The 22,806-nt window shown below is 45.9% G+C and overlaps 1 protein-coding gene across 1 annotated transcript in view; it reads left to right on the top strand.

The window, feature by feature from the left end:
- Nucleotides 1-1,556: 1,556 nt before the first annotated feature.
- The window catches only part of SHMT2 (serine hydroxymethyltransferase 2), a 144,050-nt gene continuing 122,800 nt past the window's right edge, over nucleotides 1,557-22,806 (top strand). Inside the window, exon 1 of the mRNA XM_077297716.1 lies at nucleotides 1,557-1,850. Within this exon, the coding sequence (XP_077153831.1) occupies nucleotides 1,818-1,850 (33 nt within the window). The 5' untranslated portion in view covers nucleotides 1,557-1,817. The remainder of the gene's footprint in view (nucleotides 1,851-22,806) is intronic.

Genomic DNA, 22,806 nt, shown 5'->3' on the forward strand with positions numbered 1-22,806 from the left:
TTGTTTCCCTTCTAGGGTTAGTTAGTTCTCCGGCTGGCGCGAGACGTCTAGAACCAACGTAGGTACGTTCCCCGGCTACTGCTATTTGTTGTGCTAGGATCAGTTATACGGTCAGCCTAGTTACCACTGCCCTATGAGCTGGTTTTTTGTGTGTGCAGACTTGGTAATAACCTCTGAGACCCTCTGCCATTGGGGTCATAACAGGGTATAAATTCTTCACGGAGAACATTCCACAAAGCCCGGCAGGTGTCAAAAACTATTCCGGACAGGGTGGAAATTCCAAGGCGGTACTGGAAGTGTAGGGATGACAAGCTCTCTCCAGTTGCAAGAAATCTGTAATAAAGAAAAAATAATTTACAAAAATGCAAAAAATACATGTCAGACCAGCAATAATTATGACTAGCATTTGTTTAGAATTATTACGTACCTTAAGTTAACCAGGAGACGTTCCTCTGGTGGAATCGTTCTACGGAGCTATGTGTCCTGTCTCCGGATGGCTCCTTGGACACGAGCAAGCAAATCCCGGAAAGAGTCTTGCGACATTCAGGTATATTCCGGGAATTTGTCCGGGTTGTCATTGAGCTCGCCATACAGCATGTGATAGGCTCCACGGCTCTCACGTAGTTCTATAATGGGGTGTTGCCAAAAACGCCTACGCCGTGTCCTTCTCTGTCTTTCACGGTTTCGGTGTTGCTCCCAAGCAAACGCACACGCAAGAAAAAGCTTGATGCTTAGATCCAGGTTGAAGTAAAAGCTATCCATGTGAAGATCCATCATGACACAGGATACAGGAGCAAAATCTGAAGATTTCAGCTGTCTAGGGCCTATATATAGATATCCCATAATACACGCCCTCTGTAGTCCCATTGGCTGTTTCTGGTAATCTAGATTTTTCTCCTGTAAAATTTTTCACCATGCGCACAAAAAACGCAAACGCATGAAAAACGCATAAAAAAGCATGTAAACGCAGTGTTTTACAGCCACATGCGTTAACCGCATGCGCTTAAAAACCGCTGCGTTTATACGCGCTTTTCTGCGTTTTTCTTGTCCTTGCGTTTGCGGATTAAACGCTGCAGATTAAAACTGTGAAAGTAGCCTAATGCTCTTGATAGCTCATGCTCAGCTCAGGGAGAATGACGCCTGCAGCGAGCGTACCTCAGAAACGACAGGACACGCAGCAGCAGCAGAGGTCCAATGACAGGACACGCAGCAGCAGCAGAGGTCCAACGACAGGACACGCAGCAGCAGCAGAGGTCCAATGACAGGACACGCAGCAGCAGCAGAGGTCCAACGACAGGACACGCAGCAGCAGCAGCAGAGGTCCAATGACAGGACACGCAGCAGCAGCAGCAGCAGAGGTCCGGGACCCGCTCGCTGCCGGCGTCATTCTCCCCGGCTCCGCTGCATGATTGGTCACATGGATTATAGCGGGGGACATTTAGAACAGGTGAGTATAAGGATTTATTTTGTATTTTATGCTCATTTTTACAGGTGAAGACAGTGGGAGCAGACTACTACTCTCATCATTATCCCCTGCTTGTGCTGGGAACCATGATGAGGGCAGCATTCAGCACTCGGTGCTTGGGAACAGAGCAAACTGTGGGAACTGAAGCAGCATAAACTACTAATCTGAGCTGCCGCCTCCAACTTCCACCGTCACCTAGAATGCACTGCGGGCGGCGCATGCGCACTTGTGCAGCGTTCTAGCGTGGCAGGTTTGTAGTGCGCAGGCGCTGTCACACGTGTGCTCCCTGTGCTGCAGCTGCAGAACTCTGCTGTGCGGGAGGCCCGGTCCGGTTCCTGTGCAGCCGTGCATCATGTTACCGTTCTCGTTACGGCGTCTGGCCCAGGTGAGTGGCACCGAGCGGCACTGCAGGGTCCGGGGTCAGGACAGCTGTCACATATCAGATGCCTGTGGTGATGCTGTGTACGACCCTAGGGCGCCCTCTCTGCAGGAAGCGGTGATCTATATGTAAGAGCTGGTGAGATCTGTGCTGTGTACACCGCTGCAGGCTATGTGGGCGCCATAGAAATGCATTGTTGTTCCATGGGGACCTACTTGCAGCAGGTGCACAACTCTTTCTTTTTGCAATGTTTGCATTTTGTCATTGTCATAAGGACCTTTAATACTGAGTGGTGGAATCTGATTGGCTGCTGTGTGACTCTCTGAAGTTTTCCTTTTCACGCCCACTCTGCACTGTATTCTGCAGGGGACGGCTCAGCGCTACCAGGGTCTGTCTGCGATCACACACACTGACTGTAGATGACATTTATTAGGCTCTTACTACTCATTTCTGTAGTAATATCTCTATTCATATGTTCATTTCTTATTTTACGCTTCAGGTTTTAAAAAACGCATGGAATCCACGGCAAACTAGGCACTATCCAATCAGAAGGCTGCAAAAAATGCTTCGGGGACAAAAAATAGCTCAAATTCCTTTAAGATATGTGCACATGACATCTATAAGATGCTGGCTGCTCCAACAAGATGTTCAAGCCGAAAACACATCGGGAAACCGACTGTTTCTTTTTTCCGGAAGCTTAATTTCTGGCATCTTTTCACTTGTTTTTGCGTTGCCTTCATAGCCGGAATCTTTCCCTTTAGAAGCTTAAACGAAAGCCGGTAAAAGAAGCTCCAAAAGACTGAACAGGCGTATTGACATGTTCATCCTTTGTAGCTTTTTGGCCGGCGCTCATAGCAAGGCAGCAATTCTGCTACATACGGGTAATCTGACTATGGCATGTATGTAGCAGAGCTGGTCGGGTTATGGCAGCTTCTAGTCTCCCATGGAGGCTATTAAAGGATGCCTAAAGTGAAAAAAACATGTTTTAAAAAAAAAAAAAGTTCAAATCACCCCTATTTCGCCCCATTCAGAATAAAACAAACAAAACAAGAATGTAAATATACACATATTTGGTATTGGTTCGTTCAGAATTGCCCAATTATTGGTATAAAAAAAAAACAACCAATCGCTAAATGGTGTAACAAGAAGAAAAGTCAAAACGCTAGAATTACGTATTTTTGGTCAACGCAACATTAAATTAAAATGCAATACTGGGTGATTAAAGACTGTATCTGCACCAAAATAGTATCATTAACCTCTTTCTGACCTCGGACGGGATAGTACGTCCGAGGTCAGATCCCCCTCTTTGATGCAGAGCTCCGGCGGTGAGCCCGCATCAAAGCCGGGACATGTCAGCTGTCACTGACAGTGGCATTTAACCGGCGCATGCGCACTAATGCTTTTCGGCTTTGCCCGCAGTTGGGCAAAGCATACTGCGCGTGCCAAGGCAAGATTGCCTTTCGCAGGCGTGTACTACGGAGGACAGCGAATGAACTTCAAGCCAATATTGCGGCCAGCATGCAGCCAGCGGGTAAGGAAAGGGTGAATGAAACACCCGAAAACCCCGCCCATATGACCGCAAACCTGTCCCGCCAAATTCAGGTGACAGGTTCCCTTTAAACAAGTAGTGTTGAGCGAACGTGCTCGGATAAGGTGTTATCTGAGCATGCTCGGGTGCTAACCAAGTTACTTCTTTGTGTTTCAAAAATGTTTGAGCCCCCGCAGCTCTATGTCTAGACAGCCACGAGACATGCAGCCGTAGGGACTCTAAAATATTTTTTGAGCACGTCGAAGTCCCTCGGTTAGCACACGAGCATGCTCCGATAACAATCTTGTAAGTGCCGATGTAAAATCGTCTTATTCGCTGGAATACATGATCTGGCGAGCTTTAGTGACTCCGCGTCCTCCGATGCTGCAGAGGGAAAGATGCCTGTGCTTGCAGGATGGAGGGCGCACATTTTGGGCCAGTGGTATACCCATGCCACTTGTCTGAAATATCAATGCTCCTGAGGTCAACCTGATGATAACCCTTTAAATGAATATCAATGCTAAGTGTAAAATACACTAAAACGGTAAAAAAGCACCAAAAATACTTGTTTAAAAAAAATCAAAATGTGTAGGTTTTAACAAGCTGAAAAATGCAGGAAAGAGTGTAACTGAAACCTGCGGATGGTCCGTACCTTAGTTTGGGCTCGGACCATGAATGTTGATTGTGAGGGTTCAGCTTAACTGTTGGCGTCTTATCATTCTTCAACACAGCTGAATGTGGAATGTAGATATGGTAATAGCTGCCAGACCCCACTAGTGAGCTTGTCTCTAGGGCAATTGATTCCTATAGGAAAAATCCAATATATTTTTAAGCAAAGGTCTCCTAACCATTTAGGCATTAGGTTGTTCACCCAATTGGAAAATGTGTGTGTTTATGGCCAAAATGTTGACTTTAAGGCTACGTGCACACGATGCGGTTTTTGCTGCGGATCCGCAGCGGATTTGACGCTGCGGATCCGCAGCAGTTTTCCATGCGGTGTACAGTACAATGTTACCCTATGGAAAACAAAAACCGCAGTGCACATGCTGCGGAAAATTCCGCACGGATTCTCTGCGGAAAAAAAGGAGCATGTCACTTCTTTCTGTGGATTCCGCAGCGGTTTTCAACCTGCACCAATAGGAAAGTGCAGTTGAAAACCAGCAGAAGAAACCGCAGGAAAATCCGCAGTGAAAACCGCAGTGGTTTTGCACTGCGGATTTTCCAATTCCGCTGCGGAAAAATCCGCAGCAGAATCCGCAACGTGTGCACATACCCTAAGAGTACATCACTCCTCAAATTTTAAAGGGACGATTCAGTTTCTATTGAGTTTTTCTGATAGGGAAAGGGGATAACCCCATTGTAAAGAACTTTATAGCGTTTTGATGCTACAGTATACTATCTGGAGTTCTTCATTAATACTTTACATACCGTATATACTCGAGTATAAGCTGAGAACCCTAATTGTGACAAAAAAAACTGGGAAAACTTAATGCTTAAGCCTAGGGTGGAAAATGCAGCAGCTACTGGTAAATTTCAAAAATAAAAATAGTTACCAATAAAAGTAAAATTAATTGAGACATCAGTAGTTTAAGTGTTTTTGAATATCCATATTGAATCAGGAGTCCCATATAATGCTCCATACAGTTCATGATGGGCCCCATAAGATGCTCCATATTAAAATATGCCCCATATAATGCTGCACAAAGGATAATGATGGCCCTATAAGATGCTCCAGATTAAAATATGCCCCATATAATGATGTACAAAGGTTAATGATGGCCCCATAAGATATTCCATAGAATATTGTGCCCCATATAATCCTGCATAAAGGTTAATAATGGCCCCATATAATGCTGCATAAAAGTTGATTATTGCCCCATAAGATGTTCCATAGGAACTTTGCCCCATATATTGCTGCATAAAAGTAGATCATGGCCCCATAAAATGCAGTTTATGCTGATATTAACTGTATAATATATCTGCTGCTGCAATTAAAAAAAAAAAATAAAATAAAAAAATGACATGCTCACCTCTTGTGGCTGCCCGCTGCTCCTCAGCGCCCTCCGCAGTGACAATTCAGGCAGAGGGCGGTGCGCACACTGACACGTCATCGCGCCCTCTGACCTGAATGTCACAGACAGAGGACCCTGAAGACGGAGCCCGGCGGTGGAACGACAGCAGGTGAATATCGCACAATGCCCCCTTTATACTCTCCTGCTCCTGGCGCAGTCCCTGCACGTCCCTGGTTCTTCGGGCACTGACAGCTTCTTCCAGTGTTGAGCGGTCACCTGTACCGCTCATTACAGTAACGAATATGCGGCTCCACCCCTATGGGAGTGGAGTCGTGTCCATATTCATTACTGTAATGAGCGGTACCACGTGACCACTCAACACTGGAAGAAGCTGTCAGTGCCCGAAGAACCAGGGATGTGCAGGGACCGCGCCAGCAGCAGGAGAGTATTATTAGACAGCTGCCGCTCTCCCCTCCCCTGCCGACCCCTGGGAATGACTCGAGTATAAGCCGAGGGGCAATTTCAGCTTAAAAAATGGGCTGAAATTCTCAGCTTATACTTGAGTATATACGGTAATTGTGAACTATAGTTAGATGCCTTCCGTGCTGTGAATGGGATTTCAAGAAAATCCGCAATGTAAAGAGAATGGCGATATCAATTTACACCTTAAAGGGAACCTGTCACCCCCAACATCAAAGGTGAGCTAAGCCCACCGGCATCAGGGGCTTATCTACAGCATTCTGGAATGCTGTAGATAAGCCCCCGATGTATCCTGAAAGATGAGAAAAAGAGATTATATTATACTCGCCTAGGGGCGGTCCCCCTGTGGTCGGTCCGATGGGCGTCGCGTTCCGGTCCGGGGCCTCCCATCTTCTTACGATGACGTCCTTTTCTTGTCTTCACGCTGCGGGAAAGGTCAGAGAGGCCGCAGCGTAAATACAAGAAGAGGATGTCATCCTATGAAGATGGGAGGCCCCGGACCTCGACGCCCGTCGGATCGGACCGCCCCCCAGGTGAGTATAATATAACCTCTTTTTCTCATCTTTCAGGATACTTGGGGGCTTATCTACAGCATTCCAGAATGCTGTAGATAAGCCACTGATGCCGGTGGGCTTAGCTCACCTTCGATTTTGGGGGTTACAGGTTCCCTTTATGTTTACAACCGTGCTGCTGTAATGTGCAGCGGATTTTCTTAAAGCAAACAAGCTGCGTTTTTGCCCCATTGGAATATACCCTTAGGCCACATTCACACGTTCAGTATTTGGTCAGTGTTTTACCACAGTATTTGTAAGCCAATCGGAAACCCGTCAGGAAAAGTGCCCAGAAAACACTTAGAAGAATTACCGTTCATATGCTCAGGGTTTTACAGGGAACCTGTCTTCCGTTGTGTGGATTTTGTGTAATCGGGGTTTGAAGGTTTTGTTTGTAATCATGGCTTTGAGGCGGGTCTGTGGGTAGGGTCTTTGGCTCTCCCATGGCCGCCCCTTTGTTTCAGTTGTCATTATCGTCGTACTGGTTTGAACTTCGTGCTGTCTGAGGCTACTTTCACACTAGCGTTAACTGCATTCCGTCACAATGCGTCGTTTTGCCGAAAAAACGCATCCTGCAAAAGTGTTTGCAGGATGCGTTTTTTCCCCATAGACTTACATTAGACGACGCATTGTGACGGATTGCCACCCGTCGTGCGACGGATGCGTCGTGCAGTGGCGGACCGTCAGGAGCAAAAAACGTTGCTTGCAACGTTTTTGCTCCGTCGTAAATGTCTTTTCCGACCGCGCATGCGCGGCCGGAACTCCGCCCCCACCTCCCCGCACCTCACAATGGGGCAGCGGATGCGCTGGAAAAATGCATCCGCTGCCCCCGTTGTGCGGCGGAGACAACGCTAGCGTCGGGAACGTCGGCCCGACGCACAGCGACGGGCCGAGCCCGACGCTAGTGTGAAAGTAGCCTTAGCCACATGCGGCACTAGCGCAGGTTGACCTGACAGTCTTCAGGAACATGTCGCCAGTACGCCGCATAGGTAGATTGAGAACTTGGCTCGTTATTGAACCATCGCAAAGTTGAAACCAGGAGGATAATAAAGACCACGTGAGCAGCGGAGGAGCTGTAGCAGAGCCGAAGACCCTGCCACAGACCACAGTCCCACCCCGATGTACTTAGCTAGGATTATGAGGAAACTTCAAACGATAAGTGCACAAAATCCACACAACGGATTTCTTCACCACAGTTATCGTTTAATTCAGCATAACAGCACCTTTTTTTTTGTAGGTTCCCTTTAAGCATCTTTTAACCGCTTCAGGTTTCCAAAAATGTCAAGCCGCCAAAAGAAGTGACCTGACCATTCTTCAGACGGTTTCTGCATTTAAAGTTTTCCATGCTGTACAATAAAAGTCAATAGGACGGCTGAAAAGATGCCTGGACATCTTATTTGAGTGTTTTGTCAGTATATTTGCATGAAAACCCGCTAGCGATTTTCTTCATTGAATGGAATTAAAAAAACATTTGGAAATGGCCAGTAAAGACACCCCAAAAACACTGGCTAAATAATCATAAATACCATCGGCGGCCAAAAAAGCATCGGGGAAACTGCCATATTATGGTGAAACAAATGCTTCAGTCTTCCCCCTAAAAAAAAGAAAAAAATATTGTGTTCACATTTTCTTAGGGTCCTTGGGTAAATGTACCAGTCACAAAAGGAAGCGATGAAACCTGTAGGGGTATGTTCCCACGTTACGTTATCAATGTAAAATTGGGGCAGGCTAGCACGCATTTCACCTTTTGCATTAGGGTAAGTCCACACAGGGCGTTTTTACTGCGTTTTTTTTATGCTAATATTCAGCTGCTTTTTACAGTACCAGCAAAGCCTATCAGATTTCAGAAATCTCATGCACACACATTGTTTTTTTATGTGATCAGTATTTTGTGCTTTGCTGTGTTTTTTGGACATAGATCATGTCACTTCTTTTAGTGTTTTTGGTTCGTTTTTTCACCCATTGACTTGAATGAGTGTTGAAAAAAATGCAGCAAAGACGCAGGTATCATTATTTGCTGCTGAAAATCCAAGGACATTAGTATGGACAAAGAGAAAAAAAACATGCACCAAAAACGCGCCTAAACCTGCGTTTTTGACACCGCTTCTTTCCTGCCAAGAAGATCAGGTTTTGCTGCAGAAAAAAAAGCAACAAAAATGCTCTGTGTGAACTTACCCTTATTCTGCAGACATCTGTGCAATTTAAATACTTTGTAATGCAAAGGGAGAGTGCGTGCGCTGGGGGGGATTCATAAGTCTGAGGTAACACACAGTGTCTGCAGACTTATCGGTTTTATCTGGACAACCCCTTTTAAGGGCTCGTGCAGACAATCATATTTTTGGTCCCGAGTGCGACCTGACAAAACATCAGTTCACACTCATGCCGATTTTATTCTGTGGGGCTGTGCACATGTCCAATTTTTTTTTCTCCTTGCACAGAGTGTACAATTCAAAAATCGTAGCATGCAGGATTTGCATCTGATATTCTGATCGCATGCAGCCATGCAAGTCAGTGATAGCGTGCAAAACATTGTACTGCACTTGGGTGTCATCTAAGTGCAGTCCGAATTTTCTCCACTTATGAGAAAATCTGCTCACACTATCATCAAGCCCATAGACACATAATTGTCACAATTCTTCCGGATGAGAGAAAATACTGACGTGTGCTTAGCCTATTTCCACAACTATATCCACAGGGTAAATGCAGATTATATACAGTACAGCACATCTGCAGCCTAAGGCTATGTGCACACACTGTGGATTACTCAGCGGATTTTTCCTGACTGAGTTTGGTAAATCCGCAGGTAAACCGCACTGCGGATTTCCTGCGGAATTACCTTGGATTTACTGCTATTTTTTTGCGGATTCCACCTGCGGTTTTACACCTGCAGATTCCTATTATGGAGCAGGTGTAAACCGCTGCGGAATCCGCACAAAGAATTGACATGATGCGGAATAAACACTACGTTTCCGTGCGTTTTTTTTCTGCAGCATGTGCACTGCGGATTTTGTTTTCCATAGATTTACATGGTACTGTAAACTCATGGAAAACTGCTGTGAATCCTCAGCAAAATCCGCAATGTGTGCACATACCCTAAAATCGGACCAGCAACTTATACGACACTTCTTTCTGCAAATTTCAGTTTAACAGAACAAATGTAAGTTTTGCTGCAGATTCGCTGTGCAAAATCCACTTCAAATTCATGAATTGTGTAGACGACCTAGGGGTAAACTCACACAGAGCTGGTTTTCTACCACCGATTTACAATCAATAAAGCTGGTGCATATCACCACGTGGATGACATTTTAGGAGATTTCATCCATATTTTGCTGTGAAAATCCATAGGGGAAATGAATCTGCGTCTCGGACTTCACAATCACCGTTTGCTGCAGAATTCACCCTTTGCGTTCCCGGAATCCTGGAGTCCCCATGATCCTGAGCTCCTACCCGCATGACAGTATATGGCATGACCTCTTTGTAGTGTTTCATAGCTGAACCTACAGTGGGATGTCTGTCCAGTAATGGAGCAGGCACAGAGTACATTGAGCGGGATGAATAGGTTGCATGTGATGATGAAGGAATCCTGGAGTCCCCATGCTCCTGAGCTCCTATCCGCATGACAGTATATGGCACGACCTCTTTGTTGCATTTCATAGCTGAACCAACAGTGGGATGTCTGTCCAGCAATGGAGCAGGCACAGAGTACATCGAGCGGGATGAATAGGTTGCATCTGATGATGAAGGAATCCTGGAGTCCCCATGCTCCTGAGCTCCTTGCCGCATGACAGTATATGGCACGACCTCTTTGTAGTGTTTCATAGGTGAACCTACAGTGGGATGTCTGTCCAGTAATGGAGCAGGCACAGAGTGCAACGAGCAGGATGAATAGGTTGCATGTGATGATGAAGGTCTTAATTAACATTTCCCCCACATAGTGTCCCCTCCATAGCGTGCTGTGTTGAGTTAGCCCGCCGTCGGTATAAGGGTTAATAATGATCATACTAGAAGCAGAATTGGCATAGTGTTATGTGTTGGAGTAAGTGGCTGGAAATGGCTTTATTATGATCTCTTCAGAGACACGGCACGCTCCGCTGACTTTATAGCCCAATTTTGTTGGCTTTGTACCTTGCAGCTGTGTGTGTGTCTGCACATCTCTTGCATAAAAGTCATTTTCCAGCGGCCACAGCTGGCCGGCCCCAGTGCAGACGGCTCCGAGTGTGTGTTTTCTTATTATCTAAAGGCGCTGGACCTTGATTGTTAGTACATGAGCCCTGGGAGGGAGGGGGAAATAGCGGAGCAGACATTGCACCAAGTCATTGAGCTGAAGAAGTAAACCCACAATTCCCTATTATTCTTTGGACTTGAACTCTGTGATGGCTCAAATAAAAGGATTTGCTTCTGTTGGAACGTGCCTTGTTTGTAGAGCCGTCCTGTCAATAAGTAGCCATCAATGGCGGCGTGTTACATGCAGGCGTTCTGTGATTGGTCAGCACGTAAATCATGTGCGCTTTCAACATTAAACAACTGACTTATTAATCTGCAATTTTGTAAAAAAATACTAAAAAAAAAAAAAAATTGAATCGAATAGTTTCACAGACGACTATATGCACAATGTAACAGTGAGGATGAGTAGTACAAACGTCATTTTCAAGATGGGTCTGTGATTCTGCTGCCTAGACACAAAGGCCGGTTAATGATTGCTGTAAGTGCTCTTGGGGTACGTGATGAGGAATTGCTGCAGGTTTTGACGTTGCGTATTTATGCAGCGGCCAGATGTTACAGCATAGTGGATGGGATTTCTAGAAAACCCATGTGCACTGTGCTTCCATAGCCGCTTGCAGGCACTGACGTGCAGTGTGTCTTTCAGGACCGCAGCATGTCAATTTCTCTCACGGAGACGCTGGTCTTCACCACAGAAATGTAATCCATAGAATGTATTGAATGCGGTAAACCAAAACGGTTCAGTGGACACGTGTGGATTTACCTGCATTCAATGGAAGGCAGCACTTTGGAAGCAGCGAACATACGCCTCTAGTTCTGAATCATGGGAACATACCCATATATGTTCGGTTGGGGCAGGGTGGACATATAATAGTGGTCCCCTCACTTCTTTGGGACCCAATCGCCTACAAAGCAGGAGGAATTGTGTGTTATGATGAGCTATTGGACTGCAAAGAGCCCATATATTCTGCTTGCACAGGATTCCTTTTCTGTCTGTTAGGCCGGGGTCACACTTGCGAGTTCAATGTGAGAAACTTGCCCGAGTCTCTCGAATCAATACCCGGCACTGCCACCGGCACTCGGGACCGGAGTGTGCGGCTGCATGTATTGCTATGCAGCTGAATGCTCTGGCCCCGAGTGCCGGCAGCAGTGCCGGGACTGGAGGCGAGAGACTCGTGTGAGATTCTCGCATTGAACTCGCAAGTGTGACCCCGGCCTCAGGGCCACACTCAGCGAAGTGAAGCCAAAATCCTTTGGACCTAAGTTAGGTTGGTGTATGCTAGCTTTCATCTTCAACAGTTTCTGCTCTGTGGAAAAGAACAGCAGACATGCAGTAAAAAAAACCTGAAAACGTGTGCAGACAGATTTCTGAGGCTGGTGACTTGGATAAACTTATCCTCAGAAGCAGAGGTGACTCTTGGTCTTCCTTTCCTGGGGCGGTCCTCATGTGAGCCAGTTTCTCTGTAGCGCTTTATGGTTTTTGCAACTGCACTTGGGGACACTTTCAAAGTTTCCCCAATTTTTGCGGACTGACTGACCTTCATTTCTTAAAGTTATGATGGCCACTCGTTTTTCTTTACTTAGCTACTTTTTTCTTGCCATAATACAAATTCTAACAGTCTATTCAGTAGGACTATCAGCTGTGTATCCACCAGACTTCTGCACAACACAACTGATGGTCCCAACCCCATTTATAAGGCAATTAATTAATTTAATTATTAAACCTGACAGGGCACACCTGTGAAGTGAAAACTATTCCCGGTGACTACCTCTTGAAGCTCATCAAGAGAATGCCAAGAGTGTGCAAAGCAGTCATCAAAGCAAAAGGTGGCTACTTTGAAGAACCTAGAATATAAGACATATTTTCAGTTGTTTCACACTTTTTTAAGTATATAATTCCACATGTGTGAATTCATAGTTTTGATGCCTTCAGTGTGAATGTACAGTTTACATAGTCATGAAAATACAGAAAAATCTTTAAATGAGAAGGTGTGTCCAAACTTTTGGTCTGTACTGCATGTGTCTCTCCCTCTCCCTCTCCCTCCACCACAATAACCCCTGTAAGAGAGAGAAATATATAGGGATGTGATACCTGTCATGGTACGTTCACATTTGCGTTGTGCGCCGCAGCGTCGGCGCCGCAACGCACAACGCAAACCAAAACGCAGCAAAACGCATGCACGCGTCCTTTTTTTCATTGTTTTTGGACGCAGCAAAAATGCAACTTGCTGCGTCCTCTGCGCCCAGACGCGGGCGCCGCAGGGACGCATGCGGCGCAAAACGCAAGTGCGACGCATGTCCATGCGCCCCCATGTTAAATATAGGGGCGCATGACGCATGCGGCGACGCTGCGGCGCCCGACGCTGCGGCGCACACCGCAAATGTGAACGTAGGGATAGTGCTTGAGCTGTGATATCTGGAGATAGTATATCACGTGGCAAATGATTAAGGCTATGCAATTGTGTGTATTACACTGATAGGTTGCACTTTGGGTTAAACAATCGATAATTGTGGCTATGAGCAGTATATATATTTTTTCAGCATTACCCGATTGTTATATCACCTAAGTAAACCGTGGGTCCAGACGATGGCATCTCTTACTATGTACTACACAATGTGAACAGGCTGTTCTATTTCACCTTCTTCCCTAATTGGTGATATGTGTTTTAAACTTTGTGATTTAATAAAGTTTATATAGATTTTTTTGATGAAAACTGACCTTTTGATCATCGTCTCTTTTTCTGTGGTCTTATTGTACTGTAAATGCATGGAAAGCTGCTGCTGATCCGCTGTGGATCTGCTGTGGATCCGCAGCAAAAACCGCAACGTATGCACATAGCTTGAGGGCTCAAAAGTCTGTAGTCGCCCAAAGTTACTGTAGACTTTCATCTCAAACCTGTTCAACTCCTTTCAAATGCTATTTAATGAATTTGGCACATTTTTCAGCACATGCCTTCCTTCACAAGGAATGTACTAGAGTACATTTATGATGTAAATTATGAATTCGCTGAATGTGATTGGCTATTCCTCTACCCTCGAGTTCTGCCCGCTTTACAGAAAGTTGTAAGAGTTTGCAGTGACTGGCGTAAAAATGACAAAAGTTCAGTTGAGCAAAAATGTTCATTTTATGCAAGAATTTAGGCAGAAGTCGGCTGCAGTTAGGGTGTCCTCACATTGTGTTTAGTTACACGTTCATGGGTCCCGTTGGTGCTTACGTCCGAACCCCCCACCCCACCGTAAAACTTGATTCAGACATATGCGCCGACTGGGCCATAGACTTCAGTGCCAGCTGAATGAAGGGGCGCTCTGACGTGCATTGTTTTGGGGGGTATGCGCCTACTGGAGGGGGACTCTCAGACATAGTAGACTGCTTCTGAGTGTCCAACTCCAATAGACATATACGACTGAAAACGATGCACGGCGGAGCGCACGTTCACTGTCGGCATCATTACAGCCCCATCGACACATATGTCCAAATCCCGTTTTGCAGGGGGTTCGGATGTCAGTCCAGATGGGGCCACCGAACGGGTGCCGGAACGCAATGTGAAAGCGCCCTTATGCAACAGAGGGTTTGTTTTTCCCCTTTTCTTTATTTTTCCATGCTTTGCTGTTTATTAGTTTGCGATGCTACCCAGAAGTGCAGCCCAGGTGATCTATTGTCCATGGCCAACTTCTTATTGGACTAATATGTCCTCAGTTTTGTGGCATTGTGGATGGTTGTGCTTCTTTCTGATTGGTCACATTGGAGTCTAAGGCTATGTGCACACGATGCGGATTTGTTGTGGATCCACAGCGGATTTTTCCACGCAGAAACGCTGCAGATCCGCACTGTGATGTACAGTATAATGTTGTTCAATGGGAAAAAAAAAAAAGATGTGCAGATGGTGCGGAAAAATCAGTGCGGATTTGCTGCAGATTTCAAAGTGCATGTCACTACTTTTGTGCAGATCTGCAGTCTTTCTGCACCCCTCCATTATAGAAATCCGCAGTGGCAAAAACCGCAGAAAATCCGCATCAATTCCGCACAAAATCCGCAGAAAACCCGCGGTAAATCCGCGGCTGCGGATTTTGTGCAGAAAAGTCTGCACCTCTTTTCCTGCGTGTGCACATACTCTAACTATCTGTTCTGACCTGGTTGTGCAAGTTCTTTTATCTAACAATGTAGCACTTTGCGTTTATTTATTTTCCTGTTTTAAGTAAAATATGTTAAGATGTTTTGCGCTTAGTTGAGGTTTTCTTTCTTGTCGGTAGCTTTTTGCATCTTCTTATCAGCTGTTTCCTAAAGAATCAGCAGAAAATAGCATTTTAGAATGTCTGTTTTCCAGATCACCTCTTACAGTTGGAATTTAGCGTTAGTCGGACATTTCTGTGCAGACTTTATTCAGCTGATGCAATTTGGGAATGCTGATTTCATCATCTCTACAGATCCTCTCGGCTGGGGAGGAAGCGGAGGTGATTGCTGAGCGAGCACATGTCGGTACCTTACCCTAAGCCCTTCTTGTTTCTGGTCTGGGTTATGAGTTTGTACAGTAATGTTGCAGATATTAGTTCTTCTATTTTCTGTTTGTACTTTTTCATCGTTCGCTAGTTGTCACTTAGGCTTTCAATGCATTTTTTTCCCCTATTCATATGAATTGGTGAAAAACGCTGCAAAAACTCTTGGAAGAATTGACATTCTGCAAATATGAAACTGCTCAAATCTACATAAGAAATAAGCAGCGTGAGATTTCAGAAATGTCATTCACTTTGCCAGTACAGTAAAATGCTGCATTTTTATTTTTCATCGATGTAAAATGTGTGAGCAAGCTGTTAGAGCATGGCCCGTATTTACTGCATTTGTCCTTTAATAACGTTTCTCTTGGCAGGAAAAACGCTGCTTAAAGGGAACCTGTCACCCCCAAAATGGCTGGTGAGGTAAGCTCAGGGTACCGTCACACAGTGGCATTTTTATCGCTACGACGGCACGATTCGTGACGTTGTAGCGATATCGTTACGATCTCGCAGTGTCTGACACGCTACTGCGATCAGGCACCCAGCTGAGAATCGTACGTCGTAGCACATCGTTTGAAACTTTCTTTCGTCGCTGGATCTCCCGCTGTCATCGCTGGATCGTTGTGTGTGACAGCGATCCAGCGATGCGTTCGCTGGTAACCAGGGTAAACATCGGGTAACTAAGCGCAGGGCCGCGCTTAGTAACCCGATGTTTACCGTGGTTACCAGCGTAAAAGTAAAAAAAAAAAAAAAAAACGTACATACTCACCATCTGATGCCCGTCAGGTCCCTTGCCGTCTGCTTTCCGCTCTTACTGTCTGCCGGCCGGAAAGTGAGAGCAGATCACAGCGGTGACGTCGCCGCTGCGCTCTGCTCTCACTGTACGGCCGGATCTCAGTCAGAGCAGGAAGCAGACGGCAAGGGACCTGACGGGCATCAGATGGTGAGTATGTACGGTTTGTTTGTTTTTTACTTTTACGCTGGTAACCACGGTAAACATCGGGTTACTAAGCGCGGCCCTGCGCTTAGTAACCCGATGTTTACCCTGGTTACCGGGGGACTTCGGCATCGCTCCAGCGCCGTGATTGCAACGTGTGACCGCAGTCTACGACGCTGGAGCGATAATCATACGACGCTGCGAAGTCACGAATCGTGCCGTCGTAGCGATGTAAATGGTACTGTGTGACGGTACCCTCACCGGCATCAGGAGCTTATCTACAGCATTCTGTAATGCTATTAACACAAAAACCAGATTCATTGTGGTGACTGATGTCAGTCACCCCACAATAGCATGTACCTCCATACACCGAGAATGCTAATCAGGAGAAACAATGGAAGCTTGTATAAAAGGTTAAAATGCAATCTTTATTGAAAAATAACACATTAAAACAAAAACACAGCACTTATCAGACCATAATGATAGTGCAATACAAAAAGAGTAACAAAATGACAAAAGACACCAGACAATATGAGGTTTGACCGCATATAAGGTATTATGTGTTGGGGAAATATCCCATATAACAAGGCATAGGCATACTAGTTAGACCTCCAAACACCCATAACTGTTCTCAGGGATATACCATGAATCCCTTGCGTATATTATAACAACCCAGATCCATACCAGGTACCTATAGTCCAGTGCATGGGAATGAACAAGGATAACCAGAAATGCCTCACCTAATTGCGGATAAGCCTCTGTACGCACCCCGACGCGCGTTTCGCCGCCATTATGGCCTTGCTTCTTCAAGGGGAAGTATGTTATTAATTGCCTACAGGACCTTAAATAGTGACACAAACAAAACACCTGATCGATCACATGATGACGCTGCGTGTGTATAGCGCATGCGTACGACGCCGTCCGGGTCCGCCCATCCACGCCCGGACATACCCCGCCTCGGGACCGGCGAGAACAAAACTGTTCTCGCCCGCACCCGCTGCAGGATGTTGCCGGAAGTGAGGGGGCGGAGCCAAGACGGAGTCGCGCGCACGCGCATCACAGCGCCGATCGGAGCGAATCTGTATCCACCCATTAAAACGCCAGCCACCAATGGGACAGTGAGTATCTGAGAGAACATCCCACTCTTCTAATAATAATTACAGGGTAACAGTAACCGTACAGCATACACGATAAACTTCAGCATGGAGAAGGGAAATCCACCCAGATGTTGTCCTTGGCAGCACAGATATTGCGACCCGCATATCTTCAGGGCCCACGGTATATTCCAATGACAGGCGGATATGAGCTCTTTATTTAGAAGAGTTACATCTCGTAGTAGAGAATAAGCATCAGATCCAGGTGGGAGCAATAAAATCTAAACACAATATAATATAGAGACAAATTAAAAACAACTTATATACAATTAAAACACACAGGATCAAGGAGAGCATGGGGAAGGTAGACAAGATCGGGCAAACAAAGCGACCACGACAAATAAAGAATCACACATATCTTTTACAGATAAGGACCAAAGTTGAGTGATTCATTCAATCCAGCGGGTTTCATTGTCCCAAGTGTGACAATCCATTTTAGTTCGCGTTGTGCTAATAATTTCTTTACATTTCCACCCCTAATACCGACATGTACAACATCAATACCTCTCACTTTGAACTCTTTGGGATCACTATTATGTACTAGTCGGAAATGACGTGGAATCGTCTTTAAGGTTGATATATCCTCCACCGTTTTGGATGCACCAATGTCTCTCACATGTTCTCTAGTGCGAACCCTCAGTTCGCGCGATGTGAGTCCCACATATATTAGCGGACAACCACATGTTGCGTAGTAGATTACATTTTTCGTACTACACGAAATGTATTCTCTGATGTCAAATATTTTACCGTCAACTGAGCTGAATGTAGATACTTGGGAGACATTGGTGCATGCCAAACAGTGGCCACATTTAAAAGAGCCCTTTCTAGGTTGTGTTGCACCAAAGAAATTAGGACTTGGGGCCACGTAGTGGCTTTTAATGAGTAAATCATTCAGGTTTTTAGAACGGCGAGGAGTCATGAGTGGTCTATCAGCCAGAAAAGGTCTCAGGGAGGGCTCTGCACTAAGAACGGGCCAATATTTGGTCATGACACTCCGCATGGTATCCCATTCATGGTTAAACACTGAGATAAAGCGTATCTTCTCATCATTTCTCTCCCTAGTTTTCTTGTGGTACAACAGCGCGTCCCGAGACACCGACTTAGCTCGATTATAGCCATTTTTGATACATCTTTTACTATATCCACGCTGTTTAAATCTTTTGTTGTTTAACATAGCCATGAACTCATCGAGCTGCCGCACTGTCCCCCGCCACAAAAATAATACATCATCAATATAACGTAGCCAGCACAGCACATGGTCGGCGGCCCCCGCCCCCGAGTCACCGAAAACCAACCTCTCCCAGAAACCCAGGAAGAGGTTGGCGTACGCGGGGGCACAGGCCGCACCAACAACAATAATTTTAACATCAAACTTACATATCGGCATCATGGAACTAAAATGGATTTTTTAGACATCAGCTTAGAGGTTGATGTTTCTTCTGTTATCCAGACTGATGTCTTCCGTAAGGAGACATCAGTCAATTCCTTAATACATGCTACCACCGCACATAGCCATTCAACAGTTAGGGCCGTCCCCGTTGGACAATTTCTAAGGATGAGGCGGATCTGTTCAACGGACCAAAAATTTGAGGTCCAAGCCACGGATCTGAGAAAAAGATTTAAACAGCGTGGATATAGTAAAAGATGTATCAAAAATGGCTATAATCGAGCTAAGTCGGTGTCTCGGGACGCGCTGTTGTACCACAAGAAAACTAGGGAGAGAAATGATGAGAAGATACGCTTTATCTCAGTGTTTAACCATGAATGGGATACCATGCGGAGTGTCATGACCAAATATTGGCCCGTTCTTAGTGCAGAGCCCTCCCTGAGACCTTTTCTGGCTGATAGACCACTCATGACTCCTCGCCGTTCTAAAAACCTGAATGATTTACTCATTAAAAGCCACTACGTGGCCCCAAGTCCTAATTTCTTTGGTGCAACACAACCTAGAAAGGGCTCTTTTAAATGTGGCCACTGTTTGGCATGCACCAATGTCTCCCAAGTATCTACATTCAGCTCAGTTGACGGTAAAATATTTGACATCAGAGAATACATTTCGTGTAGTACGAAAAATGTAATCTACTACGCAACATGTGGTTGTCCGCTAATATATGTGGGACTCACATCGCGCGAACTGAGGGTTCGCACTAGAGAACATGTGAGAGACATTGGTGCATCCAAAACGGTGGAGGATATATCAACCTTAAAGACGATTCCACGTCATTTCCGACTAGTACATAATAGTGATCCCAAAGAGTTCAAAGTGAGAGGTATTGATGTTGTACATGTCGGTATTAGGGGTGGAAATGTAAAGAAATTATTAGCACAACGCGAACTAAAATGGATTGTCACACTTGGGACAATGAAACCCGCTGGATTGAATGAATCACTCAACTTTGGTCCTTATCTGTAAAAGATATGTGTGATTCTTTATTTGTCGTGGTCGCTTTGTTTGCCCGATCTTGTCTACCTTCCCCATGCTCTCCTTGATCCTGTGTGTTTTAATTGTATATAAGTTGTTTTTAATTTGTCTCTATATTATATTGTGTTTAGATTTTATTGCTCCCACCTGGATCTGATGCTTATTCTCTACTACGAGATGTAACTCTTCTAAATAAAGAGCTCATATCCGCCTGTCATTGGAATATACCGTGGGCCCTGAAGATATGCGGGTCGCAATATCTGTGCTGCCAAGGACAACATCTGGGTGGATTTCCCTTCTCCATGCTGAAGTTTATCGTGTATGCTGTACGGTTACTGTTACCCTGTAATTATTATTAGAAGAGTGGGATGTTCTCTCAGATACTCACTGTCCCATTGGTGGCTGGCGTTTTAATGGGTGGATACAGATTCGCTCCGATCGGCGCTGTGATGCGCGTGCGCGCGACTCCGTCTTGGCTCCGCCCCCTCACTTCCGGCAACATCCTGCAGCGGGTGCGGGCGAGAACAGTTTTGTTCTCGCCGGTCCCGAGGCGGGGTATGTCCGGGCGTGGATGGGCGGACCCGGACGGCGTCGTACGCATGCGCTATACACACGCAGCGTCATCATGTGATCGATCAGGTGTTTTGTTTGTGTCACTATTTAAGGTCCTGTAGGCAATTAATAACATACTTCCCCTTGAAGAAGCAAGGCCATAATGGCGGCGAAACGCGCGTCGGGGTGCGTACAGAGGCTTATCCGCAATTAGGTGAGGCATTTCTGGTTATCCTTGTTCATTCCCATGCACTGGACTATAGGTACCTGGTATGGATCTGGGTTGTTATAATATACGCAAGGGATTCATGGTATATCCCTGAGAACAGTTATGGGTGTTTGGAGGTCTAACTAGTATGCCTATGCCTTGTTATATGGGATATTTCCCCAACACATAATACCTTATATGCGGTCAAACCTCATATTGTCTGGTGTCTTTTGTCATTTTGTTACTCTTTTTGTATTGCACTATCATTATGGTCTGATAAGTGCTGTGTTTTTGTTTTAATGTGTTATTTTTCAATAAAGATTGCATTTTAACCTTTTATACAAGCTTCCATTGTTTCTCCTGATTAGCATTCTGTAATGCTGTAGATAAGCCCCCGATGTTACCTGAAAGAGGAGAAAAAGACGTTAGATTATACTCACCCAGGGGCGGTCCCGGTACGGTCAGGTCGGATGGGTGTCTCCGGTCCGCTCCGGCGCCTCATATCTTCATTCCATGACGTCCTCTTCGGGTCTTTATGCCCCGGCTCCGGTGCAGGCGTACTTTCTCTGCCCTGTTGAGGGCAGAGCAAAGTACTGCAGTGCGCAGGCGCCGGAAAGGTCAGAGAGGCCCGGCGTAAAGACCCGAAGAGGACGTCATGGAATGAAGATGGGAGGCGCCGGAGCGGACCGGAGATACCCATCCGACCTGACCGTACCGGGACCGCCCCTGGGTGAGTATAATCAAACGTCTTTTTCTCCTCTTTCAGGTAACATCGGGGGCTTATCTACAGCATTACAGAATGCTGTAGATAAGCCCCTGATGCCGGTGAGCTTACCTCACCAGCCATTTTGGGGGTGACAGGTTCCCTTTAAAATACAAAATACATACCTTGCAAACAAGCTCTTAGAACTATAAGGGTATGTGCACACGTCAGGATTTCTTGCAGTAATTTTCCTGACAAAAAACGGACATTTCTGCCAGAAATCCACATGCTTTTTTTTCGCGGTTTTTCATGCGTTTTTGTGCGGTTTTTTTCCAAATGCATAGAATTGCGGGAAAAACGCAGAAAATCCGCTAAATTAATGAACATGCTGCTTTTTTTTTTACCACAATGCTTTTTTTTTCGCGGAAAAAAACGCACCATGTGCACAAAACATGCAGAATGCATTCTAAATGATAGGATGCATAATGTATGCGTTTTTAATGAGTTTTTATCGCGAAAAAACGCAAAAAAACCTGAACGTGTGCACATACCCTAATTCTTATTTCTATACATACTCTACATTACAGAGGGGGCTTGTACAGACAAAAAAGACATTACAGAATAACGCATAAAATTCAACAGATACCAAGAGGAGTGAGGGCCTGCTCACAGGCTTACAGTCTGAGGAAATAGGGGAGACACAAAAGGTAAATGGTAAAAAGTGCCTGTGTGGAACGGTCCATCCATCAATGTAATCAATAGGGCTGAATTTTCCCGTCTCCCATGACAGTACACCTGAGAGAGGGATCTGCCCAGTCAGGACAGGAAACCTACTGAAGGGCGGTACCTCTCCCTCGCTTCAGTTGGGTTTGCTGTCCTGATGGGAACCCTTGTGCTGAAGTCACGGTGGTATTTTGAAGGATTCCACTCACCCACTCCTGTCCCGGCACTGGAAGAGCAGGCAGGGCGCCTGTATTCTGGCCTTCAGGATGCTGGAAGCGCCGTTTGCAGATCTTGCGGGCGTCGGGCCTGCACAGTCCGGGGTCCTGGGGCCCTTCTGTGTCTCCTACGCCGCTCTCTCCCCCTCTGTGGTCGGTGACTTCCGGGATCCAAGATGGCGGCGCCCATGGCTCGGAACACCGGTGTCGATTCAGGCTTCCCGGCGGGATACACGAGCACTGCGGATCACCCTTTTTTTAAGGGTGAAGTTGCATAGAGCGTTGCTCACTTCAATACAGCTCTCCAGAGATGGAGGATCGTATGGAGCAGCAGCAGCCATTACAGCAGCAGCAGCAAGAGCCCTTATCAGGTGATGCACCTGCCCACCAACGCGTTAAGAGAAGTAGCCGCTCGAGTGGAAGGAGTGGCAATCGTCCTCGGACGTCACAGGACTCTTCAACGTGTAGGAGGGACGTGGTCCATGCTCCTATTCAGCCTCAGAATCCGGTACCCTTTATGGTCAGCGGGTGGTGAGTGATCTTCGTGAATGTCACCCTGGTGGTAATGGGCTACATTTTCTGTTTACTTGGCAGGCGCCGAGGAAGGCTAGCACCAAGTCTAAGAACAAGGAATGTGCCCTCTGTAGAGTTCCGTTGGCAGTCCAGTGGCAGAAAAGTCTTTGTGTAGATTGCATCCAAAAGACTATCCAGGAAGAGACCCCTGACTTTGCCTGTAGTCTTAGAGCCATTATTAGAGCCGAAGTT

The sequence above is a fragment of the Ranitomeya variabilis genome, chromosome 3 (assembly GCF_051348905.1).
Source record: "Ranitomeya variabilis isolate aRanVar5 chromosome 3, aRanVar5.hap1, whole genome shotgun sequence".
Classification (NCBI taxonomy): Eukaryota; Metazoa; Chordata; class Amphibia; order Anura; family Dendrobatidae; genus Ranitomeya; species Ranitomeya variabilis.